This window comes from Phoca vitulina, unplaced genomic scaffold (genome assembly GCF_004348235.1).
Source record: "Phoca vitulina isolate PV1807 unplaced genomic scaffold, GSC_HSeal_1.0 scaffold7, whole genome shotgun sequence".
In the NCBI taxonomy this organism is placed as follows: domain Eukaryota; kingdom Metazoa; phylum Chordata; class Mammalia; order Carnivora; family Phocidae; genus Phoca; species Phoca vitulina.
Window position 1 is genome coordinate 45,413,861 of NW_022589710.1, and position 19,889 is coordinate 45,433,749.

At 39.2% G+C, this 19,889-nt stretch overlaps 1 protein-coding gene across 6 annotated transcripts in view; it reads right to left on the reverse strand.

The window, feature by feature from the left end:
• Window positions 1-347: 347 nt before the first annotated feature.
• The window catches only part of MLH3 (mutL homolog 3), a 28,197-nt gene continuing 8,655 nt past the window's right edge, over window positions 348-19,889 (reverse strand). For 3 of the 6 annotated variants that reach the window (XM_032405605.1, XM_032405603.1, XM_032405607.1), the window contains 9 exons: window positions 19,415-19,519; window positions 18,004-18,106; window positions 12,191-12,262; window positions 10,801-10,912; window positions 9,592-9,751; window positions 3,121-3,144; window positions 2,936-3,014; window positions 1,726-1,877; window positions 348-719 (listed from right to left, as the gene is read on the reverse strand). In XM_032405605.1, coding sequence (XP_032261496.1) covers window positions 597-719; window positions 1,726-1,877; window positions 2,936-3,014; window positions 3,121-3,144; window positions 9,592-9,751; window positions 10,801-10,912; window positions 12,191-12,262; window positions 18,004-18,106; window positions 19,415-19,519 — 930 coding nt within the window. In that variant the 3' untranslated portion in view covers window positions 348-596. Of the gene's footprint in view, window positions 720-1,725; window positions 1,878-2,935; window positions 3,015-3,120; window positions 3,145-9,591; window positions 9,752-10,800; window positions 10,913-12,190; window positions 12,306-18,003; window positions 18,107-19,414; window positions 19,520-19,889 lie in introns of those variants that run through there. The other 3 variants (XM_032405606.1, XM_032405604.1, XR_004299580.1) reach the window with 2 other exon arrangements.

Below are 19,889 nucleotides of genomic sequence, written 5' to 3' on the forward strand. Positions count from 1 at the left end.
ATATGAACAGTATCAGATTCTGAATGAGATTTTAAAGAGGCAATAAGACAAACAACCAGGACGGGACTTCAAATTTTCTCTATTCTATCCTTGTCCTTGTTTCTCTTTACCAATAGTTTTTATCCCTAAAATAATCTAAATATAGGCAGGAGCAGGAAGTGAAGAAGACTGGGGGGAAGGAGGGGACCAATGCAGCGCGGCTTTGGGCTGTGCAGGAAGGCAGATAGGATCCTGGGGAGTTCAGCGTCAGGCAAATCACATCAATGCCAACTATAAGGCTGGAAAAAAATTGCAAAACCAAACCAAACCACTTCCACCCCCCCCCCCAAAAAACTCCACAAATGAACCAATTAATCATTAAATTTTATCTCTAAATAAGTTATAAAAAGTAGATATTATAGGGCAACCTCCTGTGTCCAGGGCTGCAGATGAACGAACTAGCTTTAGCTTGAAGGGATCATCTGCTCAAGACTGACCGGTCACGTTGCCTGGGGGCACAGGCCAACTCAAGACTCTGCTGGTACCTGCGGCTCATGATCTCTGCAGAGGCATATAGGAGCATCCCTTTGATTCCTTACAGATCAGTAAATCTGTTCTCATGGTGGCTCACAAGGAGGCACGGATGCCTCCAGGCTTTGCCTTGTGTCACATCTTTCTGCTTTTCCAAAGAGATGCCAGGCCTGGGCCATTTTGCGAAGTTTAGCCAGATTGGGTTTAATCTGTGGGAAGAAAGAGAGTAACTCCCGTATGCAGCATGAAAAGCCAAGGAGCATATAAAAATTTCCTAATTATGGCTATTCCAATCTGTTCAGATTTCTAATTTCTGGCTTCAGAAAAGGTGAGAGATTTCCTTAGGATAAGTGGGGACTGTAAACTGTAAGTCTACATTTCCATTTCTTCAGGAATGAGGACAAAACTTTTTTTCACATCATGTGAAACAGTAAGTTTTTAATGGAGTAAAGTCTACTGGATGCATCAGAAAACAAAAGTACCAGAAAATTCCATGCAAGGAAAGACTTTCTAGCCCTTACAAGGAGAGGCAAGCAAAAGAAAAGATTTTGGAAAGCAGCAACACGGACATTCCTATGATGCTCTCATGTTCTGTTTCATTTAAGATTATAACAAGAACAGAAAATGTTCTTTAATTTAAACCACTCTGGGCCTTTATTGCATTATCCACATCATTGTTCCTGAGCTGCTGAGTAATCAAGGCCAAACCATAATGTGAAAATCTAAGCTTGGTTTCCTGCCTGATGATCCCCAAATCATAACTCTAGAGATCCTTGGAGATGGCTACCATTCCCAGCAAGGGCACCACTTCCAGCAAGTACCGCCAAGCACACGGCTGCTGAGACTGTATTTGCTAGCAGTGGATTTGCTGTGCTTCTACCCACTGTCTGGAGCCCCACAGAGAACTTCTACATCTTATTGAACCGACAGCCAGGAGGCAACAGATGTTCAGGGTATGTCAGTCTGTCCATGTGTTAAGCTTATAAAATACAAAGGCATCCTGTGTGTAATCTGACAGTGCAGCCTAAGCTCCGTGCTGAATTTGAGAGAGAAGATGAAATGGTGAGATTTTATATAAATAAACTTTCAATGCATACTCTTCAAAACTCTCGTACTTTGGAGAGGATTAGGGTAGACTGCATTTGGCAAACAGGAGCTGGACCGGAAAGAGGAGCGAAGCCTCGCCTCCTCCTCTCCTGTCGGCCGTCACTGTACCTGTCCTTCCTGCCCCAAGTGGTCCGTGTCGGCCAGTGGCAGCATCGAGGGCCTCCCATGAGCACACTGGAATGGTAGCTGGCACCGGGACAGGCCCTCAATAAGGCGGCGGCTCTCCTCTGGGCTCAGCCCATCATTAAACTTAATGGCCCCTAAAAGAAAGACAGAAACAAGAAGGTTATGGTGTGTATAGTGGGAAACCAATCCCGACCCTGGGCCAGAGCCAAATATCTGGGAAAAGTAAAAGGTTTCTTAGGCTTCTTCATGTGACTTTAACACTGCTTGAAATTGGCGCTTTCTGACCATGGATGAAACTAAGGCTTCAGGACCGACCTGTCTCTCAGCTTTTCCTTATGGAGTCATTGTCTTTCTAATCCCTCGAGGAGGCATTCCTTAACTTGTTAGGAGTTTGCTTTCAGAGTTTTTCTCAAGAGGCAGGGGCAATATTTTCCTACTTTTTACAGGCTGTGAAATCAAGGTCATCTTTTAGCCAATCTATCACCAAGATCTCTGATTGTGCCCTACAATGTCCATTTTATTTGCTTTTTTCTATTTCCATAATAATCTTCCTGATCTAAACTCTCATGTGGTCAGAACCTGCCTTTATGCATGCATTAATTCTCTCGGTCAACCAATATTTATAAGTATAGACTTCCTAGCAGGCAGTGAATGAGACAAATGGTCTCTGCCCTCACAGGCTTATGATCTACTGGGTCTAATAGGTGAGAGACAAACATTGAACAAGTAATTATACGATAATTATAAATTTTTGTTGTAGGCTTCTGATTTTTCTTACCAGCCTAATTTCTTGGTATCCTTGGTATTCTTTGCTGCTCCTCATATAACTAATTTGTTTCTGCCTTTGAGTCTGTGCACAGGCTATTTTTACCTCTTGTGGTAAACTTTCCCTTCTATCCTGTGAATCCATGTCCCTCAGCTCATTCAAAGCTTGACTCAAAATGCATCTCCTCCATGAGTGACTCCTCCACTCATATATGTCAGTCAGAATTATGGTCAAACGTACGTGTTGGTATTTTGCTTTGTAAAAGCAATTTTTAGTGTTCACTTTTGGTGTATCCAGCTTCTTGATCCAAATTGTACCCTCCAAGAAGTGAGTAGTAAATGTGCCTTCTACTTCTTTCATAACTGTTACACCCCTGCCAGCGCTTAGCATTTGGAAGCACTTACTAGCTGGTGGGTTGAGTCTTACCGTGGCAGGCCTGGGATGCCAACACCTTCTGGACCGTCAGTGGCAAAGTCCCTTGGATGGCTCCCGTGGTCTGGAGTAGCTAATGCATAAACACGTTCTTCATTAATGGGACAAGGAAATGGGACCACAGAGCCTTTTGTGTGTGGCGCCTCTGTGTGAAACCCCAAAATAAGAGAAAGGCTTACCTCCACTTGTTCTCGAATAAATTCCTACAAAGCAGAAAGAAAAACAGGCTTTACTCTACTGTTATAATTGTCCTTTTATATCCTTTTATAGTTTAAAATACACCTCCTAAAGAAGAGAGTTCCAGCGATATAGCACTTAGGTGCAAATAATTTATTTGTTGTGAGGCACTCTGAGTATGAAAATACCAAGACAATTTAATAGAACTCCTACTGAATAGGAGAATATATTTAGCTACTGAAACCTCCTCCAGAGATCACTCATAACTCATGAGGTTATGTAACTGCTGAGAGCAGCCTTGATGATTCAACTGAGTCTAAATATCAGGGAGGCTTCTCACTAAGAGGCTGTTTGTATTTATGATCTTAGCCAGAACGAGTATAATATTACACACAAACAGAATAAATATGTAACGATCATCAACACGACTGGGCACTGAGTCTGACACTCACTTAGATATATCATAAACATAAACAGTCACTTCAGTTCCCACAGGCTTTTTTTTTTTTTTTTTTTTTTGACAATTCCCTTCAGGTCAAAAAGCTTATTTTCTGAGGCATTTTGTTCAGAAGTTTCTCCTCACTAGCATCTCTGTCCCTCGGGTAGCCTTTTCAATAGTTATCCCTGCAGATGTTAATATTTACAAAAGGACTTCAAAGAAATTTAAAGCAGACGCTCTTTTTCATGCTACCAATCTGTTTAACCTCTGGAGATGAAAAACTGTTTTGAGATAAGGCACATTTAATACTTTCTTCATAAGAAAACACAAGATTTTTTTACTCCTAGAACTGGTGATGTATAAATCACCTTCCTAAGAGTACAACATGATAGATCTTCTTTTTAAACCAGACTCAGAAAATTCTCCCCCTTTCCTCATATACATTCTAGTCCACCATGCTCGTAAATGAGCACAGTTACTAAGAGCTAGGGGATAGATACCATGTATTTTTCAAAAGCCATGTACTTTTCCAAACAAATCTACACAGAAAGATGTCTCATAATACCTGACCCACTAACAGAGCTCAATGTGGACAGTGATCAAACCTAACCTCTTTGCCATTTTCTCTTGTGCTTGTTCATCTGGGACATATGAAATACCGTTTTTTAAGCCTGGCGAGGGGGAGATAGATCATATTCTCTGTTCATTTCACATTTTAATGGTTCAATTAATGCTAGATAATTTAAATAATATTAAAAAGGCTTGTTCATCAGGCTAGAGGACAGAACTTTATAGAAAATATTCATGAGCTTTCAACTGTTAAGATCCAAGTAGCTACCTCCTTTTTTAAGACACCAAAACTTCCAGCTTCTTCCAGAATCAACAAAATCTTTCCTGATCAGTGTGACTTAACATAGTCAAGATTTTCTGAAGCCATAAGTTTTATTTCAATTTGAAGTAAACTCCTTACCAGTAGTCTTTGAAGTCACTTTGGGAAAAGTTTTTATTATAATTTTCTGGTTAAATACTTAGGGATTGAATTACAATAAAAGATTCTAACAGATCCTATCTTTTGGATTTAAGACAGTTTGGAGGAGGAGCCTTGGAGAACAAGGCTGTGTTGGGAAAAAGAGCACTGCAGAAAGCAAAGCAAAGATTGTCTGATCAAAGGGCAATTTTGGAAGGGCTAAACTCTTGGTAATCCAAAAGCTGGCACTATTAACTGCCTCTTCCTCTCGAATGTCTTCTCACCCTTAGCCTACAGACATGCTTAAGTCTCTCCCATCTGAAAACAATCAAAAATCTTTCCTCAACCCTGTGTCCTGCCCCACTCTTCAGACTACCCCTAACCTTTAGCTATCACCCTCTCTCTCTTCTTCTGAATGCAGCCAAAGATCTTGAAAGAGCAATACCTAGCTCCGTCTCCTCTCCCTCCACTCCCTCCTGGACCCATAGCAATCTGTCTTCTGCACCCCCACTCCCAGGAACAGATTCCACCATGGCACCACTGTTCTCATGACTGCCAAATCCAACTTTTCAAGCTTTATGGCTATTGTAGACCATTTCTTTCTTCCTTCTGGCTTTACCGATATTACTTTTTCCTGATTTTCTTCCTTTCTCTCTGACCAAATATTTTCAATCATCCTTTCCAGTTTCTTCTTTTCAGCAGTAACTTTCCAGACCTTTGCCAAAACATATGCACCCTGAATGCTGGTGTTCCATCAACTCCACCCTTTGCTCTCCTCTTTTTATTCTTCATATTCTCCCCTAGATACTCTCACTTCCTCTAGACCCTTCTCCAGCTTCTGATATCATCAAAATATATACACTGTTAACTCCCAGATAGGTACATACAGCCCAGGCTTCTTTCCCAAGCACTAGATCTGTAAGTCTGCCTAACCATTAGCAAATCCCCATTTGAAGGCACATTCACTGCGTCTAAACCCAGGCTCATAATTTAACTCCCCAGCAGGTGTACTCCTCCTCCTCTACTTCCTTCTTCTGGCAATGGCACCACCATCCTTCCAGTCATCCAAGCTAGAACCTTCAGAATCCTATCTTATCTTTTCTCCTTTATCCCCTTTATACTTTCTATTGCTCAGGTCCTCTTGATTCTACCTTCCATCTTATGTTTCAAATATCCCTCCTCTCCATTCCCAATGCTATTGACTTAGGCCCTCATCCTCTCCTATTTGAACCAGTGCAATAGCCTCTCACCTACTCTCCCTGCCTCAAACCTTTCCCGTATCAATCTATCACATAATTTATCCAAATTGATCTTCTAATTTTTTTATTTTTAGATATGACTAAAGCAATTCAGATTTCTGGAAAAATGGTAGACTGAGTTCATGTGGATTTGCCTGTGCTCCAAACAGAAAGAGTTAGAAATAAATAAGGAGTAGAAACCACAGTGAATTAAACAGGACACTATGAAAAAAGAACAGATAGATTTGAGAAAGAACCTAATCATAATTCTGGAAGTAAAAAAATACAGTCACTGAAATAAACTCAGTGGATCAGTTAAACATCTGATTAAACAGTAGGTGAAGAGAGAATTTAGTTCACTAGAAGATAAATGAGGGAATTTCCCAGAATGTATCACAAAGAGGTAAGACAATGGGAAATATGACAGAGAAGTTAAAAAGGTAAGGTCCAGTAGACATCTGACAGGATTTCTAGGAGACGAGAGAGAATGGCGGAAGAAGTAGTGCTTGAAGTGATAATAACTGTACGTTTTCCAAATGGAAGAAGCATGATGAATCTCAAGAAGGAAATGGAAACAAGATATATCATGGGGAAATTGCAGAACACCAAAGGCAAAGAGAAAATCTTAAAATCCACCAGAGAGAAAATCAGATTACCTACAAAGTAATGATAACTAGGTTGACAATGGACTCCAATGGCATATAGAATGTCAAAGTAATGGAATGTTCTCAAAATGCTGAGGGATGACTGACAATGTGGAATTCTGTTTTTAGCTAGACAATCATGCAAATGTGAAGGCAAAAATAAAGACATTTTCGGGCGCCTGGGTGGCTCAGTTGGTTAAGCGACTGCCTTCGGCTCAGGTCATGACCCTGGAGTCCCGGGATCGAGTCCCACGTCGGGCTCCCTGCTCAGCGGGGAGTCTGCTTCTCTCTCTGACCCTCCCCCCTCTCATGCTCTCTCTCTCAAATAAATAAATAAAATCTTTAAAAAAAAAAAAGACATTTTCAAAGACAATTTATCATTTATGGACTCTTTTTTTTTTTTTTAAAGATTTTATTTATTTATTTGACAGAGAGAGACACAGTAAGAGAGGGAACACAAGCAGGGGGAGTGGGAGAGGGGGAAGCAGGCTTCCCACTGAGCAGGGAGCCCGATGCAGGGCTCGATCCCAGGACCCTGGGATCATGACCTGAGCCGAAGGCAGACGCCCAACGACTGAGCCACCCAGGCGCCCCATTTATGGACTCTTAAAAGAACTTTTAAAAGATTTTGGTAAAAAGAAAGCCGAACACGGAATGAACAGTGGGATTCAAGGACCAACAGTGAACAAAGACTCTGGTGAATATTTTGGTTAATCTAAATAAACATTGGCTAGCCAAATGCAGAAGAATGAAGCTGGACCATTTTCTTACACCATACACAAAAATAGACTCAAAATGGATGAAAGACCTAAATGTGAGACAGGAATCCATCAAAATCCTAGAGGACAACACAAGCAGCAACCTCTGTGACCTCAGTCGCAGCAACTTCTTGCTAGACACGTCTCCAAAGGCAAGGGAAGCAAGGGCAAAAATGAACTATGGGACTTCATCAAGATAAAAAGCTTTTGCACAGCAAAGGAAACAGTTGACAAAACCAAAAGACAACTGACAGAATGGGAGAAGATATTTGCAAATGACATATCAGATAAGGGGCTAGTATCTAAAATCTATAAAGAACTTATCAAACTCAACACCCAAAGAACAAATAATCCAATCAGGTCATGGGCAGAAGACACGAACAGACATTTCTCCAAAGAAGACATACAAATGGCCAACAGACACATGAAAAAATGCTCAAAATCATTTGGCATCAGGGAAATACAAATCAAAACCTCAATGAGATACCACCTCACACCAGTCAGAATAGCTAGAATTAACAACTCAGGAAACAACAGATGTTGGCGAGGATGCGGAGAAAGGGGAACCCTCCTACACTGCTGGTGGGAATGCAAGCTGGTGCAGCCACTCTGGAAAACAGTATGGAGATTCCTCAAAAAGTTAAAAATACAGCTACCTTACGAGCCAGCCATCGCACTACTAGATATTTACCCCAAAGATACAAACCGTAGTGATCCAAAGAGGCATCTGCACCCCAATGTTTATAGCAGCAATGTCCACAATAGCCAAAGTATGGAAAGAGCCCAGATGTCCATTGACAGATGAATGGATAAAGAAGATGTGATATATATATATATATATACATACATATATATATACATACATACATACATATACACAATGGAATATTACTCAGCCATCAAAAAAGGAAAGAAATCTTGCCACTGGCAACGATGTCGATGGACCTAAAGGGCAGTATTATGCTAAGTGAAATAAGTCAATCAGAGAAAGACAGTTATATGATTTCATTCATATGTGGAATTTAAGAAACAAAACGGAGAAGCATAGGGGAAGGGAGGGAAAAATAAAACAAGATGAAATCAGAGAGGGAGACAAACCATAAGAGACTCTTAACCATAAGGGAACAAACTGAGGGTTGCTGGAGGGGAGGAAGGTGGAGGGACGGGGTAACTAGGTGATAAACATTAAGGAGGGCACGTGATGTAATGAGCACTGGGTGTTATATAAGACTGATGAATCACTGAACTCTACCTCTGAAACTAATAATACACTGTATGTTAATTGAATTTAAATTTAAAAATTAAAATAAACATTGACTATAAAATTAATGACTGCTAAGGAGATTAAAAACAAGGTGGAGTTAAAATACTGAGCAACAGCATGGAAGATGGGAGGGGAGTGCTGGAAGATAAAGGGTTGTAAGGTTTTTGTACAGTTTAGGGAGAAGAGAGAAACAAATTACCTGAAAGTTTGTTAAGGCTGAAATTCAAGGCTAATCTAAATGAATACAATGGAATATGTAACTTCTAAACTAGCAGAGGGAAAAAAAAGGAGAAATAAAGAACACTCTAATAGAAAACCATAAAGGAGGAAAGAAAAGGCAACAAAGACAAAATAAATTGTCTTGTTGTAAAAAATAAAGTGTAGGGCGCCTGGGTGGCTCAGTCCATTAAGCATCTGACTCTTGATCTCAGCTCAAGTCTTGGATCTCAGGGTTATGAGTTCAAGCCCCACAGTGGGCTCCACACTGGGCATGGAGCTTATGTTAAAAAAAAAATAAAAGTGAAACACATAAAGTAAGAAGTATGGTTCTCTTCAACACCTCCAATGCCACATCCCAGCAGCAGCTTTCCAGACCTTTACCAAAACATATATGTAGAGGATGAAATGCAAACTACTTAGCAGAATATGCTGAATCCCTTTATGACTTGGTCTTGATGACCTATTTAGCCTCATCTAGTCCACCACCACATATATATCTTCATTCAAGCCATATATACAGGTAGTTCTCTAAACACAGGATCTGCTCCGTGTTTCTGATATCGGTTGTTCTGTCTAGAATGCCCTTCTCCACTGTTCTGTACTTGGCAGGCTCCTACTGTTCTACAAGATTTTTCCTAAGGAAAAAAAATAGCTTTTCTGTGATAGTTTCCTTGACCTCCATCCGCCTGGGCATGGTAATCATTCTGTATTTCCATAGCACTTTTGAACATACCTCTACTGGCCAAATTTCATTATACTTATAATTACTTAAATGTCCTTCCTCTTCCCCTTGAGTTAATTCATCACTGAATCTCTAGCACCTGGCACACAGCAGGGATCTCATAGATGCTTGCTGGATAAAAGATGAATATAGAGAATTTCTAAAGAAAACAGGAGGTTACCTTCACTCAGCAATTTCCTCAACATCTGAAGCTCTGTCTTACCTCCACGATACTCTTGGTCACAGGAGATCTTCCTCTTCGAAGTTCATTGGCTTCTCTTTCTACAAAACAGAGTGGTACTTTTCCTACAAGGACCAGAGAATCACTGGTGTCTGGAAATATAATTTCAAGGCCCAGATCTTCCAGATTTTTGTGGTAACACCTAGAGAGATAACCTCAATTACAAAAGTATTACTTCATTTGCATTTCAGTACTAGTTCCAAACACTGAATAGTTTCTCAAAAGCAGCCACAAGTTTTACACTTGATCTTAGCCAAAAGGCCGAGAAGCGAGCCACAAGTTTTAAAAATTGTACTGTTCTTCTCATACTTATGGTCATTTGTTTAGGATTTTATTATCAAATTTCCTTTTTTGAGTTATAGTAACTTTCTCTTTTTTTTTTTCTCTTTTCCATTGAGAGAATCAATTTGTTTCTAAGTCCTGTTCCTAAGTTTTTATTCTTCACTGAGGAATTGCTAACTTCTCATTGCTGGCACTTCAAGGAGTTTGGCACAAATAAAAGGGCTGAGAATGTTTTGAATCAGCATTGAAGCAGGGAGGTAATTAACAGCCCTAGGAACTGAGAAGTCCTGAATAACGGCATGTAAATAAATGAATCTGCCTCTATTATGCCCCAGGGAAAAAGATTTATTGGCAGTAGCATATTCCCAAACCTGACATAAATTCAGAGACAATTCTTTCTTATTTCCAATAATCTGTGCTGCTCAAAAGTGGGAAAATGCCCTATCTTGTGACTCACCATATGATTTACCCCTTCCTTGCGGCCCAGTGTTTTACTTTCTTCTCAGTATGATTATGGTAATGAAAACTAAGAATCTAGAATGCACCAAGGCAAAGCACAATGGAAGCAATTACTGCAGTAATGTTGCTTTCAGAAACAGCACAGCATAAACATGGACTTTTCCAAGAAATGGTAAGGGTATTCCAAGCCAACTGCTGGAAAAAATTATCAAGGAAACTCTATCCTATACTCAACAGCTGTGATATAGTGGAAAGAAGAGCATTTGGAGTCAGAAGATCTGCATCTAGACGCCTGCTCCACCACTCAAGAGTTGTTATAACCTTGAACAAGTTACATAACCTCCCTTTGGTCTCAGGTGCCTCATCTGAAAAAAGGAACAATAATTATACCTCACAGAATTACTGTGAGAGCTTATACTATAAGCATCACATCCTCATGGTGGTACTAACCGTAAGAGTCTCCTTTGTTCCTCTGTCACTCTTATCTCTAGTGGAGGACTTACAATGGAAGACAGTAATTTTTTCCGACCAGAGCCCTGTGGCTGTTGCTTCTCATAGGAATCTTTTGGAAAAAAAGATGAATGGGTTAGAGTAGGAAGTGAAGTCTTCCAGAATCAGATTAAAAGAAGGCACGGTAAGGTACAGCCATGTTAATTATTATTATGCTTAATGATATCTGCAATGTTCAGTCATAGGCTTTGAATTTCCATTATTAAAGTCAAACTAGTAAATATCCAGTCCATTTATTCATTTCACCAGTATTTTCCAAAATAAGAAATGTAAGACTTAAGTCTTACATTGAAATGAACAATGCAGTATTCCTGTAGATAGTCAATAAATGTGGTTTTAATAATAGGGGGGTGGGGGAATAATGTTGATTACTGAGGAAATAACATTGGTTTACTATAAAATCCTATGGCTCAAGAAGATTTCCCCACTCCTTCAAAAGGGTTTCCCAGTCTCTGAAGACAATTGGTCAGTACTGTTCTCAAATGGTCCTGAGCCTATAGCAAGTTTTCCTACTGCTAATTTTACTGTATCTTTCCTAGCAATTAGGTCTTCATCTCATAAGGGTAAGTGAACGGAGTAATATCATTGCCATTCTAGTCCATGAACTATCTCCCTAGGTCCTCCCCTAACTTTTTGACATTAGTTTTCCATTACTTGACCACAGGAGTAAAGATCTTCCTGGGATTTTACCATTTGGAGAACATACTACCTCATGATGAGAAAAGAGGGTAGCAAAGATTAAAAAGCACATACTAACTTTGGAAAAACATATAACAAGTTAGTGATATTGGTTGTCTCTGGGGAGAGAAACTAGGTGGGATGAGGAACAAGGGTAAAAAGGAGACTTTATTATATTATTACCTTTTATACCTGTCAGACTTGAACTTATTTGATTATACCACCTATTCAAAACAAATTTTATAATAAAAATAATATATTGGGTCTTCTGAGCTGGTGGTAGTCTCTGCCTGATGAACTGTGAAGAAGATATATATACCAAGATCATATGGGCATACAGAGGAGCATATCTTTATGCTGGATGTCATGATAAAGTAGCCTAATTCTTAGGTACTCAACCCTCAGGGTCAATGATAAATGTATGGCAAATATATCTTTGACCATGTAATGCCACCAAGTTTGAATCAGTAAAGTGAATCACTACATTCTTTCAGTTATAAAAGAAGCCAAACCAGAAGACTTCAGCTTAATTTTTTAAACATATAATTCATTGTTCCTCACAACAGTCACAGTTAGAAAAACTCCTTCAGTATACAAATTCAAGTTCTGCAGGGGAGTCTCAAATCTTTTCTATTTCTAAACAGATCCTTACCAGTAATGAGCTGCTCTAAACGGACACGCTCATGGGCAGCATGCTGATCCACTAAGACTAGCAGATTTCCACCTAGAAGATGAGCAAGGATTACTGGAGTCTCAAATTCTCAGATCTAGATTAAAATAATCATGTTGTGTGGAGGGGAAAAAAAAAAAGGTTAATTCAAACTATTTAACAACATAAGCATAAGGGAACCATACATACTTAGTAGTAACAACTGTATCTTTCATTTCGTAAAAAATTGAAATTATGGGGAAAACTACAACAAATTTATCCCTGATGAAAAACTCTTTAGTTCATTGTATTTCATTTCTAAAACAAGGTTAAAGCCCTATATTCCTAATGTTTAAATACTGATCCTGCTTTATTAATTCAAACTGATACAATGAAGGACCTTAAACACATTATCATAATCAGCTGACTTTGATTTGCAAGCTACTCTGGAGCCTACGAAGAATGTAATTCTAGTACACTTTTTTTCCCCCAGAGAGTACACTTTTAATAAATGACAGATGTGATTTGCTTTAAGAAGCATTATAACCAAACATATAAATTCAATTTGTTGGTTTAAATTATATAATAATTGTATATTTTAAATTTAAGTTTATTAGAATTTTTTTAAAAAACAGGCTTCTTCTGGACAATTTAAACTTTTCTCACAAACCATTTACATATTAAAAAGGTGGCCGCCAGATCTAGTACACTTTATTTATTTATTTATTTATTTTTTAAAGATTTTATTTATTTATTTGACACAGAGAGAGAGCATAAACAGGGGGAGGAGCCGGCAGAGGGAGAGGGAGAAGCAGGTTTCCCGCTAAACAAGGAGCCCGATGCGGGACTCGATCCCAGGACCCCGGGATCATGACCTGAGCCGAAGGCAGACGCTTAACCGACTGAGCCACCCAGGCACCCCTCTAGTACACTTTATTTTTTTAAAGATTTTATTTATTTATTTGACAGAGAGAGAGATAGCGAGAGCAGGAACACAAGCGGGGGAGTGGGAGAGGGAGAAGCAGGCTTCCTGCCGAGCAGGGAGCCCGATGTGGGACTCGATCCCAGGACCCTGGGATCATGACCTGAGCCGAAGGCAGACGCTTAACAACTGAGCCACCCAGGCACCCTCTAGTACACTTTAGAGCAGAGGTCAGCAAATTTTTTCTGTGAAGGGCCAGGTAGTAAATATTTTAGGCTTTTTAGGACATACGGCTTCTGTCACAACTACTCAACTGTTCCTTTTGAACCAAAGTAGTCATAGACAATATGTTAACACTGTAGCTTGTGTTCCAATAAAACTTTTATTTGTGGATACTGAAACATTAATTTCATATCATTTTAACGTGTCAAGAAATATTATTCTTTTGCTTTTTTCAACCACTTAAAAATATAAAAACCATTCTTATCTCCCTGGGTGCACAAAAGCAGGCGATGACTGGATTTGGCCCTCAGCCATAGTTGGCCTTGTTAGACTCAGGCTTCTCAAACTTTGATCCAAACCTGTGGATCTTATTAAAATGCAGATTCTGATTCAGCAGATTAGAGATGAGACAAAGGATTCTACAATTTTTTTTTTTTTAAGATTTTATTTATTTATTTGAGAGAGAGCGAGCGAGCATGAGCTGGGGGGGAGAGGGAGAAGCAGACGCCCCGCTGAGGAGGGAGCCAGATACGGGCTCCATCCCAGGAGCCTGAGATCACGACCTGAGCCAAAGGCAGACGCTTAACCAACTGAGCCACCCAGGCGCCCTGAGATTCTACAATTCTAACAAACTCCCAAGTGATGCTATTTACAGACCATGCTTTTGAGTAGCAAGGCTTTTGACTTTCAAGTGCAAGAGAGAAGGCAGAATGTCCTGACCCTAAAAGCCAAACCTACAGGAAAATCCCTTTCTCATTGACAGGAGGACTGACTCTCAATTACGTTAATACATCTTTTTATCTTGTAATTTTATTACTTTGGGCCAAAGGGTTGAGGTCTATTGCTATTGGCTATAATGAAATAAAAGTTCTCCTCTTGAATTTGATCAAAATAGATAATTCCTGTTTTTCCTATTTCTACTAAAGAATCTAATGTTTCTATGACACCATCAAATTCATGGCATGAGAGCTTAAGACTTAAGGGGAAAAAGGAAATAATTTTTCTGACAGCATGTTCAACCACGGGAATAGGCCCCAAAATGTTGAATTTTAAATTCCTTTGAGGATAGGAGGAGTTGCAGCTGGTTGTGATGAATAAGGAACATCCTGTATTGGCAAAACAATGGAATAAATAAATAATTGTGAGGGAGTAACCTCAAACTTAAAACTGGAGTCGGTGTGAATTACCAAGAGTCAGGGATCCTAGGAAATCAATTTTGTACCTGATGGTGGCAGACTGATTTATAGTCTACATAGGATTCACAACATTTTCCATTCCTTGAATAAAGCAGAATATATGAAGGTAATTTAATCTGACATGTCAGAAGCTGTATTTTTGATATTCTAACACAACAGAATAGCAGTTTCATAAGGGCAAGGAATTTTATCTGTTATACTCCCAGCATGTATAATAGTACCATTTATTGAGTGTCTCAGACACTCAATAAATATTTACAGAATAAATGAATGAACCCTTATTCTTTCGGGTATCATAACTGAACAACTGTATTTTACCACAGGTGGAAATATGCAATATAAAATGCCAATTTATGATTATATGGCATTAATTTCACTATAATTTAAAACAATATATTTGTTGATTACAAAAATATGTGCAAATATTAAAATAAGTCAATTATAGGAATAAATTGCTTCTAGTATTCATGAGTGACAGTAAAAACACATTTTGATTTAAAAAAATGTATTTATCTAAGAGTACTCTTTGGTGGTATCTAATTAAAGTCGACCATTGAACAACATGGATTTGAACTGTATGGGTCCACCTATGTGCAGATTTTTTTCAATAAATATAGTACTGTAAATGTATTTCCTCTTCTTTATGATTTTGTTAGTAACAATTTCTATAGCTTACTTTATTGTAAGAATACAGCATATAATATATATAACATACAAAATAGGTGTTTATGTCATTGGTAAGGCTTTGGTCAACAGTAGGCTATTAGTAGTTAAGTTTTGGGGGAGTCAGAAGTTATACATGGATTTTGATTGCGTGGGGGTTTGGGGCACCTCTGCATTGTTCCAATGGTCAACTATAATCCAATGATAATACAGAAGCTCAAGAGAAATTTAAATAGGTCCCTTTTGCTTCTCTGAACATCTCAGATTTTGTGGCTACACTCATCTCAGGTGCCATTAGTAGAGATTTTGGTATTAAACAACAAAGAGGGGTACCTGGGTGGCTCAGTCAGTTAAGCGTCCGACTCACGATTTTAGCTCAGGTCATGAGCTCAGGGCTGTGGGATCGAGCCCTGCACTGGCTTCATGCTCAGCGTGTGCAGATTCTGCTTGGGATTCCCTCTGCCCCTCCCCCTGCTCATTCTCTTTCTCTCTCAAATAAATAAATAAATAAATAAATAAATAAAATCTTTAAACAACAAAGAATTCCAGGTAATCAAAACCTTGGAAAAAATCTATTTTCCCAAAACAGTAAAACTACTAGAATTTGACTTTCACTTATATGTATAACAATTCTGACAGAACTTTTAATTTGCCTTTGATCTATGATGACATTTACGAAATAAATCTACAATGTAAGCAATGTAAAGGGAATACTTTGAAATACACAGAGAATAAACTGCTTCCAAACTTCCAAAGCACTCCCCTGCAGGTCTACCTGTCTGGACCCAAACCCTCCACTGGTGCTCAGGCCTCTCAGCCACCCGCACTACCAAGCATTCCTTGTAAATGTGTCCAAGAGTCTTCCGGGTAAAAACAAACAAACAAAAAAAAACCAAGCCTTTCACCCCCACCCTCCTTCAGTCCCTCTCTTCCATGTCACAGATTTCTGAGTCTCTCCTGGGGATCTCTGTCACCTGGTCCTGCAAAGTCATCCATTCAGTTCTGGAGGTCAGAAAACGAGGAGTCATCTCTGATGTCCCTGGCATACCCAATGCATCACCAAACCCTGCTGACTTTATCTCCTACATACCTTTCCGATGCACTCATTTCTCTCCAGTCCACCCTGGTCTTTGTTAACTATCATTTTTAGATATTGCAATATCCTCCTACAGTCTCTCTGCAGTTACTGGGACTCTACCCCATCCCCAACCCATTCTCCATACTGCAACCAGAGCAATATTTTCAAAGTACAAATGTGATGTGACATGTACCACTGCAAAAACAAACGATAAAAAAAGAAAACAAAAACTTTCCATTGTTTCCAATTGGTGTTGAGACCAAATACAAAGCTTGTAACTGGCACTTAAGATCTGGCTGCGACCTACTTCTCTGGCCTCATCTCCATGCTCTCACTCCAGCTGCCCTTGTCCTGCTTCCTCTCACGAGAGGAGAGGAAATCACATGTGTCATTTGTCACTCCTCAGCCTAGAATACTCTTCCCTCCCTTCTTTACCTAGTTAGCTCACACTCATACTTCAGATCCCACTTTACCAAGAAAACTTTCCCAGGCTTCCCTGACTAAATCAAATCTCTCAGTACAGTTTCTTACAGCATCTTGTTTCTCAGGGCGCCTGGGTGGCTCAGTCGGTTAAGCGTCTGCCTTCGGCTCAGGTCATGATCCTGGGGTCCTGGGATCAAGTCCCGCATCGGGCTCCCTGCTCAGCGGGGAGTCTGCTTCTCCCTCTGACCCTCCCCCACATCGGGCTTTCTCTCTCTTGCTCTCTTAAAAAAAAAAAAAAAAAAACAAGCATCTTGTTTCTCTCTTCTGTAACATTAGATAGAATTAAAATTTTTTTTTTTTTTTTTGGTTTTATTTATTTATTCATGAGAGTCAGAGAGAGAGATAGAGAGAGGCAGCGGCAGAGGGAGAAGCAGGCTCCCCGCCTAGCAGGGAGCCCGATGCGGGACTCGATCCCAGGACCCCGGGATCGTGACCTGAGCCGAAGGCAGACACTTAACCATCTGAGCCACCCAGGCGCCCCTAGAATTAAAATTTTAATGTTTATGTACTTATCTGTTTCTCTTACATGTGTATTTTTCCCCACCATTGTAGTTCTAGGGCCTAGTACAGTCTCTTTCATGCAATAGGCACTCAATCAATATTTGTTCGATGAGTTAATGTTATTGTTTACAAACTATTATTGTTTTATTAAGGCAGGTCACCAAGATATTGTATGTAACTCTTGATAAACCTAGCAGAGTTCATTATATAAACTTTCTATTATTATAAAGGGAATACATGAAACATCATAAAAAAGTCAAACAGTATAAAATATTTTAGAGATTAAAAGATGAAATTTCCCCTTTGCCCACTCTCATTGTCACTACTATTAATAGCTTAAAATGTATCTTATATATGTATGTCTCTATATATGTATACAAAGCTAATGTACTTTAAAACTGTTCTTTCATAATATTAATTTAGATTGGTTTTCCCAATTGGTTTTAATCTGTCCAAATCATTGCAACTGTATTGTATATAAAAAATACCTTAAAAGGAGGCTATCAGAAGACCAGGTGCTTATTAATCAAGGCTAAACTCCAATCTTTTTTTTTTAAGATTTTATTTATTTATTTGAAAGAGAGAGTGAGCAAGAGAGAGCACAGGAGCAGGCACAGCGGGAGAGAGAGAAGCAGACCCCCCTGCTGAGCAGGAAGCCCAATGCAGGGCTTGATCCCAGGACCCCAGGATCACGACCCATGTGGAAGGCAGCTGCTCAACCAACTGAGCACCCCTTAAACTCCAATCTTACCTGCCTCACCATTCTCTTCAGTCTTGGTGCTCATTAAACAGGCAATAAACTTGTTATCCACTTGTTGGAGAACCTGCCATACATTAAAATAAGTGGTACAACACTAAAAAAAAAAATTAATGAAGTCTTATCTGCATATAAAGAGATAAAAGTGTACTTAAATAAGAGTCATTTGCATTATAACATTCATATCTAAGACTATGGTAAAGTGCTGATGAACCCGAGGGAGTCATTAGGAAGAATTTAAAAATGGGCAAGTAGAATGATCAGAACACATAAAGGAAGGAGACTACAGGCTAAGGATTCTAAAAGGGACATGCGAACAAAACCTTAGAGTAGACCTGAAATGTTCCCAGTAGAATGACTCTTATTAATAGGTAATATGACCAGAGAATTATTAATATGACCAAAGACTGGGGCGCCTGGGTGGCTCAGTTGGTTAAGCAACTGCCTTCGGCTCAGGTCATGATCCTGGAGTCCCTGGATCGAGTCCCGCATCGGGCTCCCTGCTCGGCAGGGAGTCTGCTTCTCCCTCTGACCCTCCCCCCTCTCATGTGCTCTCTCTCATTCTCTCTCTCTCAAATAAATAAATAAAATCTTTAAAAAAAAAAAAAAAAAATATGACCAAAGACTGCTAACAAATGGGGCTGAAATAAATTTTGAAAATCTATGCAAAAGCAAGGAAAACCATTTTGGAGGAGCTAGTCCCTTAAAGCAGTAAGTTAAAAGCCACCAGGGGCTTGAAGCCTTGGTGGTTCCTCTCTGTCCAGGTACAGATAAGGTTCTCCCCGTACTTCCCTGCCCCACTCCCCTAATTCTAGATCAAGAGCTTACTTTGCTCTGGCACCAGGTCAATGCCAGTTTAGGAGTTTACCTATATCTGTCTAACTTCCTAATTTGTTTCCATACTGAAAATAAAGAGATGAAGACAGCCTGAGTGGTATAGGGAGAGGGCAAACTACCAAAGCAGATGAGACAAGGGGTCCCTTCTGTTAACAGAGGTCCTCAATCTGGAGTCTCCTAAGCCATGTCATTTATAGCCTCACACAATAGAAGGTCGTTTACAAAGGGGCACTGTCGTACACTTAAGGACAATGTCTCTACAGCATTTACTTGATTTATTAATTATTGTCAAAATATAAAGTCAATATATATAATTCTTGAAACTGTGAGCCTCAATCCATAATTCATCCCTCCAAACCTGCTCACACTACTAAAGACATTTTTTCTTTGTAATTAAAATTAGTACTTTGCTTTTTCTTCCGATAATAGAAGTTCCAGTAAGATTTTAAAAAACACATGTGCCTTGACCAGGGTGGTCTAGATCATCAAATAAATCCAGTTTCACAAGAGTTAGTCCAGTTTAGGTCTTACATATATTTTTATGAGATTTCAAAGTCAATTTTTTTACCTGCATCGAATGAATCATTTCTTTGGTGAAACGATAAGGATACAAGACATTGTGAATTTTAACCACCAGGCTTTTGGCCTGGCCACTGCTTACATCAACAGCAACCTAGAAAGACCCAGCATAAACATCATTTAAATTTTAATTCTTTATATCTGCAGAACTGTTTTACTAAAGGTCTGAAAGTGCTTTAAAACATTCATTTTCATAGAACCTATTAGAGGTGGGTTGAATTCAGGGAACTTACAGAAATTCAAAAAGCTCTGTGAATTATTAGTCTTAAATAATAATTTTTGGTTATAAATGAAATTACTAACCAAAACAATATTGTTTCAGAATAACAATTTGTTTATGCACCACGATCAAGTTCTTAAACACATCTTAGCTGAAAAATCAGTAAATAAATGCTTATTTATTCTCTATCTTCATTACAATACATGAAGTACATTCTGTGATAACCCACTGAGAGAACATAAAT